The sequence below is a fragment of the Cyprinus carpio genome, chromosome A18, assembly GCF_018340385.1.
Source record: "Cyprinus carpio isolate SPL01 chromosome A18, ASM1834038v1, whole genome shotgun sequence".
Classification (NCBI taxonomy): Eukaryota; Metazoa; Chordata; class Actinopteri; order Cypriniformes; family Cyprinidae; genus Cyprinus; species Cyprinus carpio.
The window spans coordinates 24146754-24167128 of record NC_056589.1 but is presented as its reverse complement, the minus strand read 5'-3'; the positions used below and the strand labels follow the sequence as shown (position 1 = coordinate 24167128).

Sequence of the window (20375 nt, the reverse complement as noted above, 5' to 3'; positions counted from 1 at the left end):
TAAACACAATTGATACAGTTTATACCATTTTGTTTAAATATATAATAGAGAGAAAAAAAAAAGAAAAAAAAACATAAACATACATTTAATTGAGGGACCTGACCCATGTCAAAGGAACAGAGTATAATAGCGAGTTTTGCATGGTTAATCACACTCAAAAAATAAAATATTAATTTTAAGATGAACATGCAAAATAAAATATCCAATATAGACCAATACATATCCATTACCAACGTAAATACAAATACAATTCAGAAATTGTTTTATATGTGCATATTTAACCACTTCTGATATATTGTGAAAAAAATACATATGTTCACCATGTATGCTGGTTCTGTTCTGTCATCACTAGAAAAATCTAACCTGAATGTTACCTGTCATCAGACCTGTAGGTTTTAAAATCAATCTCAGTCTGTTCAGGATTAGCTCTGTAACACTAACATGTGTGATGTGTGTATATATGATTAAATGTAAGCATCTACACTGCAGGGATCTCCGGGAGAACTACTGTAGGAATCCTGATGGTAGTCAACTCCCATGGTGCTTCACGACTGACCCCAGTGTACCTGTGGCATTCTGCACCAACATCCCTCGCTGTGGCGTTACACCACCTGAACATGAGGGTAAGAGTCATTCATAGTGTATTTGTCTGATATTTATTATATTAAGTTTGTTGTTACTGTTGCATGGTACTAGCTTTATATTTTCGGTTCTCATGCACACACATGAAATGTATACCTTAAGAAATGTTTGAACCATTTAGACTTCATTGCTCTCCATAACAACTCAAATATATTAGCGCTTTATTGTGTATTGCTGTACACACAAAGCACTTAACAATCATGTGGGGGGGTGGGTCTCCTCAACCACCACCAGTGTGCAGCATCCACTTGGATGATGTGGTGGCAGCCACATGACAACGGCGTATTTTGGATGTAATACTAGCTAACAAAAATATGTTCTAAGGACATTTTGATAACATTCCAATAATGATGGAATGGCATTACTTTATTGGGTAGCTAATGTTCAAGAGTGTCACATGTTCTTCTCAACCATAATTGTCATGCAGAAGATCACATTGTTGTACATTTATTCAGGCCATGAATTCTTACAGACTAAGCCTAGCTCAGGGACATTGATATACAGATCATTCTACAGTATGTAAAATATCAGCATCCTTGATTATCAGAAAATCCAGGGAGAAATATACGGACACCAATATTTTTATATCTATCTATCTATCTATATATATATATATATATATATATTAATCATCTTGAAAAAGCACTGTGGCAGCAGTAGCTTATTATTATATATATCATATATATATATATATATATTATATATTAATCATCTTGAAAAATAACTATCTAACTATATATATATATATATATATATATTAATCATCTTGAAAAAGCACTGTGGCAGCAGTAGCTTATTGGTTGAGTTTTTCAAGCCAGTCATTCTCACCATGCCCTTAACCGGAGACATTTAACCCATGAATTGCTCCTGAAGTACTATGACATGTCTGACCCTGGCTTTGCCTCCTCTCTGTCTAAATGTGTATTTCTGTCCTGTGAGTTATGCAAGAGCAAAAATTCCACTACGGAAGGTTAGTTTACAGACAGTGACCATAAACACTTATTTGCTTTTCAGAAACATGTTTATAATCTACTGGCTTGATCTTGTTTTCCATGATGTTATGGCTGGCGTTCTTCCAATTGTTTCTCTGGCTGGGTAAAAAAAAGAAGCCTACAACTTTTGAAGTACTGCCTTCTTTGCATATCAAAACGACCCTCAAAAAACTTCCTTGTCTTTATTCTTATTAATCCTCCCCAGCAAGACATAATATCGATATAATTTCTTTTCATGATGCTCAAGAATGTCGTAGCACTTTCTCCCTCCCTTTCTTTCTCTTTCATTTGCTCTTTCTTGGCTGTCTTGGCATCGGTATATGGTGGTCCCTGTAGTTCGATCTCTACGGCCACTAATGGGGGCTGTTTGAAACATGTGCAAGGAGCAGGAGTCTCGGTGTGGGAATGAGACAGCATGAGTCAAGCATTAATCACTGCTGACAGCTTCATGTGACTGGCAGGGCCCAGGAGACGCTTCATAGAAGGACTCGCACAAGCGCTGATGTTAAGATCGATTTAGCCGGTGTTCCAATTGAGGCCGTTGGGATTATCATTCGACTATTGTTGTCCGCTGGGAGCCCTGCTGTGTTTCCATAAGCAGTGTGTTTCAACAAACCTGCTGTGTTTCTTTAAACACTTTGACTTGCAGAGTTTGATAATAATTTTGAGGCATTTAGGTTAACAGCATTGATTAAAAGCAAAGCTCTCACTGGTATCATTAAAACATCTATATTTAATCATGTTGCATTGCATTTATCTTTTACTTTGTGCATATCATGCATATATTCAGAGGTTAACAAGCATATTAGTGGGCTTAGTAGGTTTAGAAAACTTGATATTAAACTTTGGCACAAGAATTGATATCAAAATTGCACCTAAAAAGCCTTGTATGCTGTAGGTTTTATTTTTCTGTATGTAATTGGTTTATCATATTTGTTTATTACTTGTTCCATTTTAAATATGTACATAAAAAAAAAAATTTGTTGTTGTTCTTTCCTTGAAAATAGCCTTCTGCCTTGGCATAAAACAACAGAATAAATACACTTTGGCGTGTTACTCATAAAAATAAAATAAAATAAAGTAAAATTAAAAAAATATATAAGATTAAGAATTTAAAAACCTTAAATGAAATTTAGACATGATGCCTTGGCAGCTAACTGAAATAAATAGGTTGAAGTTGAAGTATTATATTACTAAAACTAAATTTTTTTATAAAAATCTATTAAAACTAAATAGAAATCTTAATAATCATAATAACAATAGTAATAGCGACAGAAGAACATAACAAAATTACTATAACTAAAATTCAAAAGGAAACTGAAGATAGATAGATAGATAGCTAGATAGATAGATAGATAGATAGATAGATAGATAGATAGATAGATAGATAGATAGGTAGATAGATAGATAGATGGGGACACCCACTTATGTATTCATTTATTTGGGATAGATAGATAGATAGATAGATAGATAGATAGATAGATAGATAAAAATCTAATTCAAACACTGTTATTGCACACCCGCTTTATAATATAATTTGAAAATGTAATGCTTTTTGTTTGGCTGTGTTGTTTCAGAGTGTTATACGGGCATTGGTGACACATACAATGGAAAACGGGCTAAAACACGTTCTGGCATCCCTTGTGCTCCATGGAATGATCACAGTAAAAGGTGAGAGCTGGCCATCCATGTCTAGACTTCAAAATAAATGTCTCTGCATATTATTATTTTTTGTTATTATCATTATTGTTATTTTTAAATCACTTCAGCTTTAAACTGAATAAATAACATGCTCATATTTAGAGATAAGAAATTGATTGTTCATAGTCCTTCAGTATGGGCACACACATAGTTTTCTCTATGAATTTTCCATAGTCTAGTATTAAGCAGATTCATCATTTATAGTGGTACAGCACATAGATTCAGTCATGGACATTCACTCAGTTTCCATGGAAACCAAACTAGGTCTATATCTTGCTATGCAGGATCCCAAGGACAATCCCATGATGCCTTTGTGCTGCTTTGCAAGGTTAGGTTCAATGGTCAAGCACAGAATGTCCTCAATAAACAATAGAAAGAAATGAAAAGAAAGACATACTTTGTTAGATACCTTAACAAACAATAGAATGAAATTATTAAAAAGACCTACATAGATAGATAGCTATATATATATATATATATATATATATATATATATATATATATATATATATATATATATATATATATATATATATATATGTTTATATGTAAGCATATGGAGCTATCAAATATGCATTCACAGTTTTACTTACAGCCATACTGGAAAGTTAAATAGCTAAGGTTTATATTTGTTCCTACCAGGTAAGGTCTGTTTCATTTAATGCAGTTATGGTTTTGCCTGCGTTTAATGTACATTGGCACATTATCAATGAGCACATGTGTAAGTCTCAGAGGAGTCAAACAATTGTTTCCGCAAAAGGTCTGTGTTGTTTCTGCCATCCACATTCACCCTAAGATGTGTGACATTAAATAACTTCCCTGTTTTATGAACAAGTTCCAGGTCAAAGGTCGACCTTTCCAGAACCTTGCCAGCTCATTGATGCAAAGCTCAGGGATTGTCAGGTCGAGTTTTTCTTTGTTGAGAAAATAAGACCCTTGTGGTTTTCTGAGGAAGAAAAACACTTTTTAGTGCAGGACCCCCTTTCTGAAGAGCTTTAACTAATGGTAAACATGGAGCAGTTGGAGTGACTCAGTTCCTTAAAAATTACAGGCAGGCCAACCCAGCTGGAACAGGATTCTTAAGAGCCACCTTCTGACCCTTTTTCTCGCCCTAACCCTTCTCCATGAACACATCAAAGCCAATCAGCTCCTTTACAGCCTGTGAGCCACCATGGCCGGGTTGCAAAGGTCACTGTCAGACAGGCATTAGGAATAGATTGTTTACATTGTATGAACCCTAGAGTAGCGCTGCAAAAAAATCATTGGTGTCATGCATGTGCTCTTCATTGCAGCACTTTTGGTCTCTGGTGAACCTTTAGAGAATCATAGCATCTCTACATCTGTGAATCTTCCTGAATCTGAGTGATAATGTGGAAAAGCTTGGGGAAACATGTCATGAGTAATGCACAAGCTAAATACTTCACCTTGCCTCCTGAGAGGAGCTCCACACATCTGGGTCTTAAGATGAACTTATGAGAAGAAGCTGTTTCTTTGGATTCTTTTCTTAAATGGATTTAGATTTATGGATTTATTATTTTGTTACAAACACTGGATAAACTGTTTGATTAGTGTTAAACGACCCTGGATTTGCCTGAATGATACACCTGTTTTGAATGTTTATATTAGTATGTTAATTTTCATTCATAGCATTCTGCTATTAAAGCTGCACATTTTTTGTGTTGTAATGATGAGATTTGTTTTTGTTCTCAGTAACGAAAGAGATGTGGACTTGCTGATGGCTGAACAGCCGGGGAACTTCTGCAGAAACCCGGACAAGGACAAACACGGCCCATGGTGTTATACCAACAGCTCATCCATCCCCTGGGATTACTGCTCTCTCAAACCCTGTGAGTGGGCAGCATGCTGTCTGTGCTAACATTACAACCTGATTGAGACCTTTGGGTTCACTAAAAATGCTACTTGAAACATGAAGAGTCTAACACAAGCTGAGGAATATGGGTGTAAAGTAAACTACTGAACCAAAACAGTTAACTGCTAAAAAGATAGTGCCTAAAATAGACTAAAATTCAGTATTTTATTAATTTAGAATGAACTGCCACCATACAATAACCAGAAGTGTCTAGTTAGAGCAGAACATAAAAGTATAAAAAAGTAACTCTAAAAAGTGTAAAAGTCTACTTTACTATGTTTTGAAAATCAAATTTATATATTTTTAATTAAAAACTTTTGCAAGACACTTTTATTTGTGACTACAAACCATTGCAAATATGCAAATAAGTGGCTTTATTATGGTAATATTTGTTTAAACTGGTTACTTGAATTAAATTAGTTGAACCGGTTTGTGTCTAAAATGCAGCTGAACAATTAATTTAGAACAATTGTGAATTAAAATCACAAATGTCTCAATCAGTCAGACAACTAATTCAACTTATTTTCAACAATTCAACATTTATATATATATATATATATATATATATATATATATATATATATATATATATATATATATATATATATATATATATATATATATATATATATTAAAATACAGTTTATTCCTGTGGTGGAAAAGCTGCATTTTCTGCAGCCATTACTCCAGTCTTCAGTGTCTTCAGAAATCATTCTAATATGCTGATTTGATGCTTAAGAAACATTTCTTATCATTATTAATGTTGATGTGCTGATCAGTATCAATACAGACTTCCTAATAAATACATAAATAATTCATTAATAAATAATTTTTTTTTTTTTTTTTTTTTTTAATTATAAATGTATTTACTGTCACTTTTGATCTGTTTGTGTCCTAGCTGATAAATGTTTTTATGTATTTAAAAAAATTTACCCCAAATTTCTAAACAGTATTCAGAAGTTCTTCTGGAGTTAAGAACTCAGTCAATCAATTGTTCGTAGCATTTAAAAAATCTCACACATTTGTGTCAGAAGGTTTATACTTGAGTACAAGCAATGTCTCTAACTTTCATTTGAGTCCATCTGTCTTTACTCACATTAAAGTATGACTGTTGATTTCTTTATACAGTACAGACAATAACCATATTTTTGACCATTATGTACCACATATGTTTTCCTGTTGACTTAAACTCACATCATTGACACCGCAGACTTGTGTTCAGCATGTAGGCCATGTGTTACGAATCTACATACGCACATCAATCACTCACACACACATGCGCACACTTTCCACAGAGGTTTCAGTTTAATTAAAGAGTGTAAAGTCCAGGTGGCTCAGACTGTCAGCACTCCCTCTGTCTCTGTCACACACACACTCGCATGTATAAGTTAAGCTTCAGTGCTGTGCGGGTATAACTGGTCCCACATGCTGGACCAAGACTAGTCCTATGCTAAAGACCTCACACACACTTTCACTCATATTATACTCTAAACAGCCATCACTGGTGACAACATCTTTTCTCATTTCTCATGCCTATTCATTGCTTAGAACAAAAATAAGCTTCCTTTCTTTTTCCTTCCTTTTTAGGTGAGCCCTCACATAACAATCTGCCACAAAAAGGTAATCATGTCTTCCAAGGGTTGTTAAACTGTGCAGTTTTCCAGCTGAGATTCTTTTGCTTCAGATTACCTTAGAAAGATTATTTCAAAAACATGTTGCATTTGTGTGTTTTTCTGTATTCTGATAAACTTGTGTGTAACCCCTCATTTTGTCTTTTTTCAATCTCTTTACAGATGAGGGTACAAAGACCTCATGTTTTGTTCACAAGCAGGTGAGAATCGTCGGTGGTGGGCCTGTCCGGATTGAAGAAGGCAGCTGGATGGTCAGCATACAGAGAGGGTAAGCCATTTGCAAAATATGTAGGTAACATTGATAAATAATATCATTATTAACAAACATTATTTGTAGTGCACTAAGAATTAGTACCTCAAGATTTACCCATGTGTAATTATTGAAAGATAAAGAAAAAAGAATGGTGACGAACTACCAGTATGTCATTTTTGTAAGACTTCATTGACTATAATGCATATTTATATGGAATGTCCTGCTTTAAATGATATTTGTCAACAGTTTTAGAACAGAAATTTCATTAATGGGCAGTTTTTAAAAGATTTTTATTATTATTATTATTATTACTTTTCATTATTTACTATTTATTTATTAAACATTTTAGTAAGTTTTTAGTAAATATATCAAACCAAAAGGGCTTGTTTTGTATTGTTTTAAGAAAAATATTGTTAAATTATTCTATATAATTGTCTTTATTTATTGAAGTTTTACTGATTATTTTAACATCTCTTGAAATTGCCATGTAAATAGCATTTGCTGCTGATATGGCATTATTAAAAAACAACCAAACAAATATATAAATAAAAATAGTGCACTTATAAGCATCACTATTACTGTTTCTTTGTTACAAACCTCTAACCTCTTAAGTATTAAATGTTAGTATGCAACTCATCGTCCACCAAACTACTTACAGGTATCTGTTAGCATTATATATTTACTGACTTAAGTAGGTGATACTATTAAGTGTTGCCAATGTACTGTATTTACAGTAAGTTACAGTAATTTTACAGAGTGTTTGCATTTCCCAAATACTGTCTTTATATCAAGCAAGAAGTATACAGAAAATCTGTTTTCCTAAAAATTCCATCGCAGGGAGATTGTCTGTAAAATTCCCTCCAAATAAAGTGCAGTTGTCCATGAAGTTGGGACAGCTCCTCAGAAGTAAAGCCCTGCGCTGTCATGTTTTATAAAGTGAGAGAGTCATGTTGAAGATGCGTCACTGTCTCATTTCTCTCTGTCTCTTCAGGAGCACTCACTGGTGCGGAGGTTCTCTGGTCAGGGAGGAGTGGGTGCTGACAGACAGACAGTGCTTCTCATCATGGTAATTATCTCCAGCCTTGCTGCACAGTCACCGTCGTGCCCTGGCTGTGACCTCTGGATTCTCAAGGTCACAGGGTCAATGATCTGCGAGCTTTCATGATTTGTCCTGTGCATGTAACCCAACAAATCAAAGCTTTTATCAAAATCAAAGTTTTAAGAACATGATGCATCTTATAACATGAAACATCCATATATCTATATATCCAAAAAAATAATTTATATTATAGAGGTCATATTGTGAGGAATATCAAATTTAGCTTGAACTTTTGAGATAAGAAGATTCATTTTACTACAAAAACATACAGTAACATCCTTCCTACTCTAAAAAAATATATATATATTTTTTAGACCATTTATAAAATCAATGCTGCAAAAATTGCCTACTCTGAGCTTTTTAATTGCAAAGAGGCTGAAAACCCATTTTGGACTTGCAAACTTGCAGTTTGCTAGTAAATTTGATGCACCTCATTGTAAAAGGCTGTTGGCAGGAGAGTTTTTAAGGCAACAGCAAAAAATGTCTTGTTTAATTTTAAGGATCAGAGAAAGAGTAGAAGATGGTCATTAAAAAAAAATTAAAAAAAATACTGACACGAAAAAGAAAAAGGAATTCAAGTATATTTATGCCCAGTATCTGAAACCATACTTTTATGATATACTGTAAGATATGCTGTATGATATAATTTTCTCATTTAATAAAATTGTATTGTTTTTATGATTATTTTATTTTCTACTACTCTGAGTTTGCCATGTAAATAGCGTTTTCTGCTGATATGGCATTAAAATCTAAATTGAATAAAGTTGATGCAATACAGTATGCTATATCTCATTGCACATTCGTAAAGGCTGTTGACATGAGAGTTAAGGCACAGTAGAGAAGGAGTACAAAAAGAGAAGACAATGGTCATAAAAAACTAAATTATTGGGCTAAATAAATAAATTAATACATTTATACATTATGTAATATTTATGTCCAAAACTTGAAACCATATTTTTATTATATGCTTTTTCCCCGCAGTGTGCCTGACCTATCAGAATACAGAGTTTGGCTTGGTATATCCCATTTGAATGAGTCGAGTGAGAATGACTTCCACAGACAGGAGAGGAGAATCTCGCACGTGATCTGTGGCCCGGAAGGCTCAAGTCTCGCTCTTCTCCGACTGACTCAGTAAGACCTGCCGATAAATAATATGTATATTATTAATTTATTCCATGTCTGATCTTATTCCTTTGTTGTTGATGAAATGACCTCCCTGTTACTCTTTCTCACAGACCTGCGCTCCCAAGAGAGCATGTCAGAGTCATTCAGCTGCCTGTGGCAGACTGCAGCATTCAGGAGAACACCATATGCTCTGTGTACGGCTGGGGTGAGACCCAAGGTGGGTTCAACTTAAGAGCCAGTCATCAGAGACTCCCCAACACCTGACAGCTTTACAGGCACACAACATTGCTGTCTTGCTTCCAGTCTAACACAACAACCTCCCAGTGGCTTCAACTGACCGTAAAGTTTGGGTTGTCTTATAAAGTAAATCCATTACCCAATTCTGGGTGCGCACCAAGGAACAGCACTTGAATATATTTTATAAATGGGGGCATGGTAGGAAATTAACCAGGGTTTAGGGGGAAAAAAAGTTACCAAAAGCGACAAAAATGCTACAAATATTTAAAATGTGAGTGCAAAAAAAGTTAAAATTTTGCTGTGAGGCAACATTTATAAACAGCTTCCAAAATAATTCATGTTGGTGATGAAAGTATTTTGGAAGCTTTTTGCGGTTTGGAATTACATAGCGTAACAGTGTGAAAGCAGGAGGGAAGGCACACAAATTTGAGTTCACATTCACATTCAAGCAAATGTGCCAAATATAATTTCTAAAACAGTGTTTTATGGCTTTCTCAGGCACTGGACATGAGGGAACGTTGAAATGGGTTCCTCTGCCCATAGTAAGCAATGAACGATGCCAGCAGCTTCACAAAGGTACTATTCCCATCACCAGTTCAAAACTGTGTGCTGGTGGCAGAAAGGATGAAGGAGTGTGTGAGGTGAGTTTATTCACTAGATTTACTCTCTGCAGAATTAGTTACCATTCAAAAGTTTGGGGTCAGTAAGAGTTTTTTTTTTTTTTTTTTGGTCAGAAATAAATAATTTTAATGCAATCATGCATTTCATTGCCAGAAGAGCCTTCTACATTGTTAAAATCTATTTAAAATAAACATGGTTCTTCTGAATGTTCTATTAATTAAACAACCCTGAAAAAAAAGTATATTGGTTTTAGACAAAAATAATAGGCAGCAAAACTGTTAGAAACATCAGTTATAACAAGAAATGTTTCTTGAGCAGCAAATCAGCCTACTAGAATGATTTCTGAAGAAACGTGACACTGAAGACTGGAGTGATGATACAAAAAATTCAGCTTTCTCATTACAGAAATATTTTTTTCTATATTAAATTTTAAAATATTTTCAAATAAAAAACATTTTTGATCAAATAAATACAGCTTTGATGAGATTTTTTGAAAAAATATTTTTAAAAATCATACAGACATCAAACTTTTGAATGGTTCTGTATATCAGCGGCTACTTATTTAAATCGCGGACATATTGAAGACAAATTAAATCTTATTTTTTGTTTAACTGAATCAAATTATAAAGGTTTTGTTTGTGCTTTTTCTTTTGTTAAACTTTAGATGTATTTCTAAATATAAATTTTTGTTCTTTTTGTTTTTGTATTTTTCACACTCACAGAAAGACTATGGCGGCCCTCTAGTATGCCAAGAGAGTAACAGTAGAGTCATTGTTGGCGTGAGCATAAACGGCAGAGGATGTGCCCGACACAACCGACCAGCCATTTTTGTGAACGTGGCCTTCTATACTGGATGGATTCATAAAGTATACAAACATTATCCAAACTCAGAAATAAACAACTGATGGAAAAATATCAGGATTGAACATACGATCTGAGATATAAGAACAAAAATACAGAATCTCCATAAATCTGACAGTTAATTTCTTGATTTTGGGTTCATCTGAACAGCTCTTGTTAAAAAAGTTATTGGGAACTTTCCCATCTTGGCCGTGAAACATATATTCAGAAACTACTCACAGAGCTTCAACTGCGGCTGAAACTGTTGCTCTGTATTAAAGCAATTTGTTCACCTAATAATGCCAGAACTGCAGAGCAAGGCGCTGGGAGACAGAGTCTCTAAAGGCTAAATTCACAACTAGCCATACGGAAAGATAAAGATTACTGGACTGAAGTGCGGACGGGCAGCCAGAATATGTTTCAAGAATCAATAGCAATTCCTGGCCACCAACCAAAAACCTCAAGTCCTCGAAGAGAAATCTTGCTGCAGTGCGTTACAAAGCATTCGTATGTACATTCAACCCACACATTACCCATCAAACTAACAATCTGGACTTCAGTTGGGATATTGGATTCAGAGACTGAATCCAAGTTTGAGTCTGGATTCAGACCAGTATATATGGATACAAACTCTTGTTGTTCCTGTCTTTAAAAGTGCTCAAATGTCAAACCGACGTACATATTTCAGCCACTCCTCATTGAGAAAGAGGGTGTTATTATTATAAGTACTTGTTGATATAAAACGCTCATTAACAGTGTCATTCAAAATGCCCCTCGATAAAGTATTAGCTGTTAGCTGTTAGCATACCTAAATATAGAAAATCTTATGGGTAAAAGTATACACAGAAGGCTTTTTTTTGCGTTTATGCTCCTGATAATACTTGAAAACACACATGATAGAGGTCACTGTGTCCCTCAGTAACACCTCCTCGTGTCGCCATTACAGATTGTCGATTCATCAGCGTAGGTGTTTATATATTCAAAGGTGTTCCATCCATTTACAGTGTTGATATTTTGTCTGCAAGCCTGAACGGAAATGACATGACCTGCTTGTAGTGACATACAGCAAAAAATCATAGTTGTCATAACATATCAGCATCTGAGGTTCCCATACACTATGTTTGGTTAAGAGCGGAATTGAGAGGAGAATTTGGAAATGTGTGTTGTAAATACTGTGGTCGTGGGAGTGGGCTACTCACTCCCAGTTCTTTCGTAGGTCTCATAGACCTTTATAAGAGGTTGGCCTCCTTCATTCCAGTGTCCTCATTGGGTGGGTTTATATATTTGTAAATATATCTGTATTAATTCCAAATGCACATTTTGTCAGTGTACGCTAAGTGTTGTGAAAATCAAGAACGAGTGTGATATTTTATGTTCACTGAATCGTGCGTGTGTGTATGTGAGTGTGCAATGCTGCAAAGATGCATTGAAGCCGAAATGTGCATCTCTGCAGGACAGAGAGCAAAGTGAGCGCACATCTTGTGTTCTTGTAGACATCGGAATAAAGGGCAGTTTGGGAAATTTGCAGATTAATTTAGCTGATTTTCAGATCAGAGCCGTTGTAAGATAAATCCGAGTGATTTTCTCTCTTGTGTGGTCTTGGATCACTCATTCCACGAGCGCCTCATTCTCTCGTGCTGGCCTGCCTCCAAAAACAATCAGCTTGGGAAATTACCTCCAAAAATCATGTCGGCTTAAACAAATAGCTCTCTGAGTGATGACTCGTAAGTGTTTGTATTCCATCCACTCCCGATGCTAATTATGTTGGTAAAAATGAAGGATGAGTTTAATTTGTAAGAGTCCTGAGGCACAAGTCGTTATGTAAGGATGTTGTTGAACACAGTGAGATTAGTGTTACTAAAGCACAAGACAAGGCAAAAGAGCCCTTCAGTAGTACCTCATTTGGCTTTAACATTTATCAAAACAAATGTTTTCGTGTAGTAGTGTTTTTTTTTTTTTTCTACTTTGGAACAACATGAAACCTGTGTTTGAGGGAACCTAGAAGATGCTGGATGATGAAGCGGCTTGTTTTGAACTTTTTTCTAAGATACATTAAGGGGCAAATTCATTTGCAGTATTTCGGTGCAAAATCTGCATCACATTTCTTAACCACCTGCAATCCTGTTTAACCAGGCAATAAAGTCATTGTCATTATTTTCAGTGCCAAATACCTCCTGTATGCATATGCAAATTAGGCTCATTATGGAGTGTGAATTATTCACACAACCCACCAATATTTGACTGCCGCAATTAACACCCCAGTACTGCAGTTAAATGGAATTTAATTTTCATTATAAGAGATGTTTGTGTACATCTTCTGTTAAACATGGCAGTACAGATTTAGTTTGCACTGTTATTTCATTTATGTTATTCCTTTTTGAATCTGGAGCTAAAACTTATGGGGGGGGGGTGCTTTTGTAAATCATAATAATCACATAAAAGACATATTTATAATAAAAAGTTCAAATGACAATTCATAATTATGAGATAAATTAAGTGATTAATAGGTCATTAATGAAATAATAAATCATAATTATGAGATAAAATTTGGACAAAAAGTAAAAAATATGACAAAAGTCTTGTAAGTCTTGAAAAAAGATGTACTTATGACATAAAAAGTCATAATTAGGAGATGTTTAGGTCATATTTGAGATACTCTGAAATAAAATGTAAATTATGAAAAAAAGTTGAATTTATGACAGTCAAAATTATGAGATAAATCATTACGGCAAAAATTCATAATTGTGAGATATAGTCATAATCATGACAGAAAGTCATACTTGAGATTCATAGTCATATTTTAGATCAAAATTTGAAATTGGCAAAAAAAGTTGGAATTATGACAGTCAAAATTATGACATATTAAGTCATAATAATGAGAAAAAAAATCAAAAATATGACAAAGTTTTGTCCTAATTATAGCTTTTATTTTGTCAGTGTCATTTAGTTAGTTATAACTTTTTTTTTTTATATATCTCATATTGACTTTTATATTAGAATTTTGACTTTTTAGGTCATAATTTTGACATTTCCTCTCATAACTTAATATTTTCCTTTTTAAATAATAAGTATGATTCACCAAAGCACCTTACACCTCATGTGGTGGAAATGAGCTTCACATTTGACAGTTCATGCAACAATGCAACAACAAAAACAGGTGCACTTCAACTCTGAATTCCCTCCCTTGTGTCTAAAAACGCCTGAGGTCCATCAGAGTTCATGTGTGTTTGCTCCTCTCTCTGATGTTTGTATGTGAGAAAGACGGCAGGTGAATGTATAGTGAGCTGCTACGGACAATGTAAAGTTGTAAAATGTTGTCTTTGTACAGTGTGTTTATTGTCTCACCTATTCATGTACAGTAATATTCATACTCAATGTATTATTCACCTCTTATTCCAACAACAGTATTTATCAACTTAGCCTGTGTTTGTCTTTATTAATATATATATATATATATATATATATATATATATATATATATATATATATATATATATATATATATATATATATATATATATATCTGTGTGTGTGTGTGTGTGCCTTTACTTCAGTATACCCTGCAAGTATCTCTCAAATAGCAACAATAAAGATGAAGAAAGCCAGAAAAGAATAATAATAATAATAAATAAAAAGTTTGCCCATACATCACTGAAAGTGGAAGGATTTTGCTGACTTGATAGACGGAGATGTTTGTGTCTGTCCCCCAAGTGCTTTAGATATGATATTTTGTTCATCATTTAGCAGATACCCTGTCATCAAAACCATTTTACAGTATACTGAATCCACAGATGGTCCAGAACAGCCTGGGGTAAAATACACCAAACTGAGATTTGTTTTAATGTTTCGTTTTTTGGGTCCCCTTTTACATCACGCAAATGCAAAGGTTTAAATCCTTTGTTACAGAAAAGTATTTTAAGAGTCTGTGTTGACTGTTGACCCTCTGACTTTGTCCATTTACAATAACTTCAACATGAAATTCTGCTGCCCTCTTCTGGAGTGTTATCTTCAACAGGATGAGTTGGACTTTTTTTTTTTTTTTTTTTTTTTTTTTTTTTTAATTCTGCATGGTCAAAAATGATTTACAAACATCTGTTTACATTAATAGCCCAGCAGGCATCTTGATATCAGTTTGACTTCAATATTAGTCAAGACTTGATCAAAATGATGTAACATCATTTTAATGTCATGTCTAGTGGTAATTGGGTCAACAGGAAGTTAATCCAACACTGAAATCGGTTTAATGTATACATAGGCCAGTATGTTTGACATTCAGTTTACATCAAATCAATGTCATGTCAAGTATCTGAGGTCAGTTTGATTTCGACCTGTTTCATTTTTGATGTCAATTTGATGTCTTTTCAGTGTCAATTCACTTCATGATGTGTACATAGTACATAATTTATCCCGCATCACACGAAAAGAAATACAGACTTGTTGATGAACTAAATGATAGACTTATATTGAGTGGATCCAAGGCATAAGGACCAGAATATCACAGAGACTCTCTTTTGACTTGGACATGTAGACAACCACTCAGAAAACCATATAAACTACATAGCAATGCCCTAGTAACCATTTAGAATACTTAAGCAACCACATAGGTTAGCAATGCCCTAGCAACCACATCTTGGGTATAAGTTCTGCATGCATTATTCACTTTAAGAAAATGTAAAAATCTAGTTTATGCTGTACTTAAACTGTAAAACTTTTTTGCAGCTCAATATTTTTCCAGCCAGCAGGGAACAGTGTTGTTTGACACCCTGAGATCCTTACTAATGGGAAAACTTTATTATCATTGGACTTTAGTTTAAGAACAGTCAAGACATTTTTATTTATTTATTTTACATTATTTTCATTTTTGTATCCACTTATACCGAAACAGACTATTGCGTTTCTATATATAAATAATAATAATAATAATAAAGCCTCCTTTACTTGAGCATCCTTTTCTGGTCTGAAGCCAAAATGATTGTTTCAGTATAAAACACATTTAAAAATGAAAGTGAAAGTGACGTGACATACAGGCAAGTATGGTGACTGCATTTAACCCATCCAAAGTGCACACACACAGCAGTGAACACACACACACACTGTGAACACACACCCGGAGCAGTGGCACTACACACTTTGACGGATTTATGAATGGATTTACTGAATCCATTCATATTCCGTTATTACACACATTAGTGTGTGCAAACAAACAGTGATATGATGCACTGTGATAAACGTTTTCGTTATGATTTTGTTCATAGCGTTATGTTTAGCTTGAAGTCAAAGAGGAATAGGCCCACAGAACCACAATTACAGGGAAGGGGATATTTTAGGGGTTTGTTTTGAGGTGCTGAATGTACCATTTCCTGAAAGTTAACACCAACAGCACCCGGGGGTCTAATAAAAACACTTTAAAAAGCGCTGACCTGTTTCCTCAGCCTGTTTGCTCATAAAGCGAAGGTGTTAAGCACCGTTTTTATGGAGAGGGACGGGCCGGTTTAGTTGGAAAGTGGCTTTCGGGAAGACTGCTTCATATTTAACTAAGCAAATACAAAACGCTTGAAACGGAAGCGACAAGACAAGGTTAACAGAATACAGAAGTCTGTTGCGCATAACACCTATTAGCGGAACAGATGCACGGCGGGTGTAGTGTCAGTCTACGACCATTGGGTGGCGCTGATGCCACACCAATGAGACGGTTCTAACTTATCCGCTAATGTAATAAAGGTAGGCTATTTGAATGATTAGTTTTGAACAGATTGCTTTCTCTCTCTCTCTCTCTTTCTTTGTTATACCCAAGCAATTTATGTATCCAGTCAGCCAGCAGTGGAAATTTGCGATGTACTTTGATCTCTCTCTCCTCCGGTCAGTGCGAAGGTTGACGCTGTGTTTGGTATGCTGAAGCTCTGTAGTGTGTGCGTCGTGTTGGCCTTGGCTGGGTTTTAATCAGCGATCTGAGCTCAGGGACAGCAGCCAATACCCTGCAGGGGTGGCATTGCTAAAATTGAAGGTGGACAGATGCGTTAAATACAAGCTACACAGCTCAGCTGGATCACATACGACAAGAGCTCTTCACACAAGGACGATGAGCTCTCAGCTCATATAGCAGAGCCACAGTGGCAGCTGGCACCAGTGCTTTTGCTCTCAGGAGAGTGGAATAATTACGATTTTTTTAAATGATTTTGAAAGATGTCTCTTATGCGCACATAGGCTGTGTTTATTTGAACTGTAAAACATATTTTTTTGTGAAATATTGCAATACAATATTTTTTTTTATTTTTTTTTACCCATTATAGTACTGTAAGATGTATAAATCAGAGGAGAAAGTTTTCAGTTAAAGTTTTTTTTATCTTTATTGTTTAAAGTGTTAATAATTGCATTAATCTACATTTTCTAAATAAGCTCTGCAGATCCCCTACTGTCCCTTTGCAACCTTATGTTTGAATTGGTAATTGCTGCTGTTTAGTTAGGCTGCATTTACACTGCATGGTTCAAGTGGCCCAATTCTGATGTTTTCCTCCAATGTGGCACAGATCGGAGATGGCCCATGAACGTGTAAGCAGTAAAAAAAAGCACACGGATTCCGATATTCTCAGATTGGTTTCATGCCTCATTCATATGTGGAAAGAAGTTAGGCTACTGTGCGGCCATTATGTCATGTTATGTTTTCTTTCAAGCCAAGCTGAAAGTACAGTATATAGTTTGCCTCTTAAGTGTACGTTTTTATGTACACATGCACTTTTCTGACTGTTCTGACACCCTGGGGATGAACGATTGACTCGCAAGTCAACTACACAATCGGTCAACATATTAAACGATTGTACTTTCATCCCTCACAGTCTCATGTTCGTTCACGTCAAATTAAATATGCTGTCTGCTCTGTCGACAGTGTGCAGAAGTCTGGCTTGAAATAAATATAACATGCTTTCTCAACATTTCTCATGTGATTTTTTCCCATATCCTCTTTTGTACATTAGTGCCCTTTCTTCCAATTTCCCATCAGCCCGCACTGGGAGTCGACCAGCAGCCTCTGCCTTCCAGCTACATTCGGTGAAAATTCACTCCTTGGTCTCTGTTCGCTTCTGTTTGTCCGATGCTCTGAGGTGTAAAATAATAACAGATATGTGCCGTCTAAGGTTGAAAACATCCACGTTGATATCGAGCGGAGGAAAATCAATATGTGTCGAGCACGACTATCTCAACCCGAGACCCCGGACTGGCTTTTTAAGGTGTTGTTGGTGCAAGGCAGAGGATGAATGTCAGTCAGCAATCGGTCGCCGTGGAGACTCAAGGGCCAGGTGGGAGGTGTCCTGAGGTCATCAAGCAGCCAATCAGGGCTTAATGATATATGAATGAGACTGAAGAGTCATCACTCTATTAACACAGAGAACGGTCTGGATCTGGTGCATCAACATGTGGAAAACAGCAGTGAACTGTGGAAATGAATGTTTTAACCAAATGTAGACATCTGTAGTCCGGCTTTATGAATACATCGTGGCACCAATATAACAGGGGATTCATCTGTCAGACATGTTGAAACGCCAGCTGTTATGAATGTCCTGTGGCGACTGAGTAGAATGTATCGCCATGAAGACATACAATGCAAAATGGCAGCCTAGGTAGAAATGGATTTAAAATGAGCGCAAGATTGTTTGAATGAACATTTATCTTTCACGTTTATCAGAATTTGCAATCATGAAGTAAGTAGAGTAAGCGGCATATTACCACAACCATGAATTGATCATGATAAAACTTTTAACTTTATAGGTATATACATATAAATACAAGCATCAGCCTCGCATTTGTTAGCCTTTTTCTCTAAGAGAAATTTACATACAGTATTTGACATACGCACCCTAATCTGACATACTGTAGTATGTCCTGTTAAAATTGCTGTTAATGAGACATATTGTCTAGAAAATAATATATTATTGTCCATTATGCTTAAAATGCTTCCTGCAAAACTTTTTTTTTTAACTGTTGTTGTTGCTTCACTTGATTCCAAGAAGATGACTGCAATATAGTTCTATTTATTGCTAATTAATTCGGTTAATTCTTAGAACTGCTGATTAGCTGATTTTTATGAAAGGAAATGGAATCTCATTATGGTAAGTGTTTTTTGCTCTGTGTCAAAGTTTTAATATCATTAAATTTTTGACCATCCTGTTTGGCACTGTGTAGTTTGAATCTTTCTTATTCACTGTAAACATCAGTGCAGTCTATCTTTAGACAAATCAAAGAACTCATTAGTCCCAAATGAAGTAACATTTGCCAGTGTTCTGAAGGGGAGCTTGAAATATAATAACTCCTTCTTGTGCTCTTATTTTGAAACTCCTTCAGATTCAGAATGAAGAGGATGATAATGGCGATTCCAGCAAGGACAGGTAAATGAATAATGTTAAATGTGTAGGACAATGGCAGACAGCTTGCGATCTAATCTTTTTATGTTGTCTTTAAACACCTGTACAGCTATCAGAGGAACACAAATGAAGGTTCTCTCGACAAGAAACAGTAAATGACACTGTAAATAAAATTAATTGTCCTTGTGTCTCAGCTGTCAGGAATAGAAAGTAGTTTACAGAAGGTGAAAATGACAGATAAGCAATTATGAATGCAAAACACAGAAAGCAGTCTTTAAAAATCTAGTCCTTTCATTACTCATCAGAAATGAACAGAGACACCACATACAGTATATGTATGTATGTGTAGCAGCATTTCTTTTTATATGAAGTAGAGAAGAAAACACTCTCTTAAATCCATTCAAACTTCACTGACCTTTAACCTATTCTCTGATCTCTCAGACCAGAGGCTATTCAGGGCTCTTTCAGAGCTGTAATGTATGTATGTGTGTCTGCCAGCAGTCTACTGAAGCGCGACCAACTAAACTAGTTGAGTTAATTATGTTTGAGTTCTCCGCATAAAGATCTACGGCTGGCAGCTCAACATGCTACTTCTTTTCTATCCAGTATGGTAGGAATTTAAATGAAATGAAATGTAAATGATGTTAACTGTGACAAGATGATTGACAGGCCAGTTTACAGTGACAGGGTGTGTGCAACTATGCAACAGAGCGGTCCATTAATGAAACAGAATTGTATGATGTGATAGTATGCCCCAAAGCTTGCCTAGTTTTCTACTACACACTCATAAGCCAAATCAACTTTTTCTTCACATAAAAGAGTACATAATTTAGGGGTATAGTATAGGCACACTGGGATGCAGAATCAGTTAATTCTAGTGAATTGTTTCTTCTTAAACGGTCCTACTGTATGTAGTGCTGAAAAGTTCTATTCATTCTAGTGAATTGGTTCTTCTCAAATGGCCCTCTGGATCGTATGAAAGAACAGATGTGCTGATCTGAGTAAGTTTA

The 20375-nt window shown here is 35.3% G+C and overlaps 1 protein-coding gene across 1 annotated transcript in view; it reads left to right on the top strand.

The window, feature by feature from the left end:
• Positions 1-14430, top strand: part of LOC109081813 (hepatocyte growth factor-like) — a 33628-nt gene extending 19198 nt beyond the window's left edge. The window contains exons 9-18 of the mRNA XM_042775560.1: positions 490-623; positions 3212-3305; positions 5046-5182; positions 6793-6825; positions 6999-7104; positions 8081-8155; positions 9170-9319; positions 9424-9530; positions 10049-10191; positions 10894-14430. Of these exons, the coding sequence (XP_042631494.1) occupies positions 490-623; positions 3212-3305; positions 5046-5182; positions 6793-6825; positions 6999-7104; positions 8081-8155; positions 9170-9319; positions 9424-9530; positions 10049-10191; positions 10894-11076 (1162 nt within the window). The 3' untranslated portion in view covers positions 11077-14430. The remainder of the gene's footprint in view (positions 1-489; positions 624-3211; positions 3306-5045; positions 5183-6792; positions 6826-6998; positions 7105-8080; positions 8156-9169; positions 9320-9423; positions 9531-10048; positions 10192-10893) is intronic.
• Positions 14431-20375: the final 5945 nt, after the last annotated feature.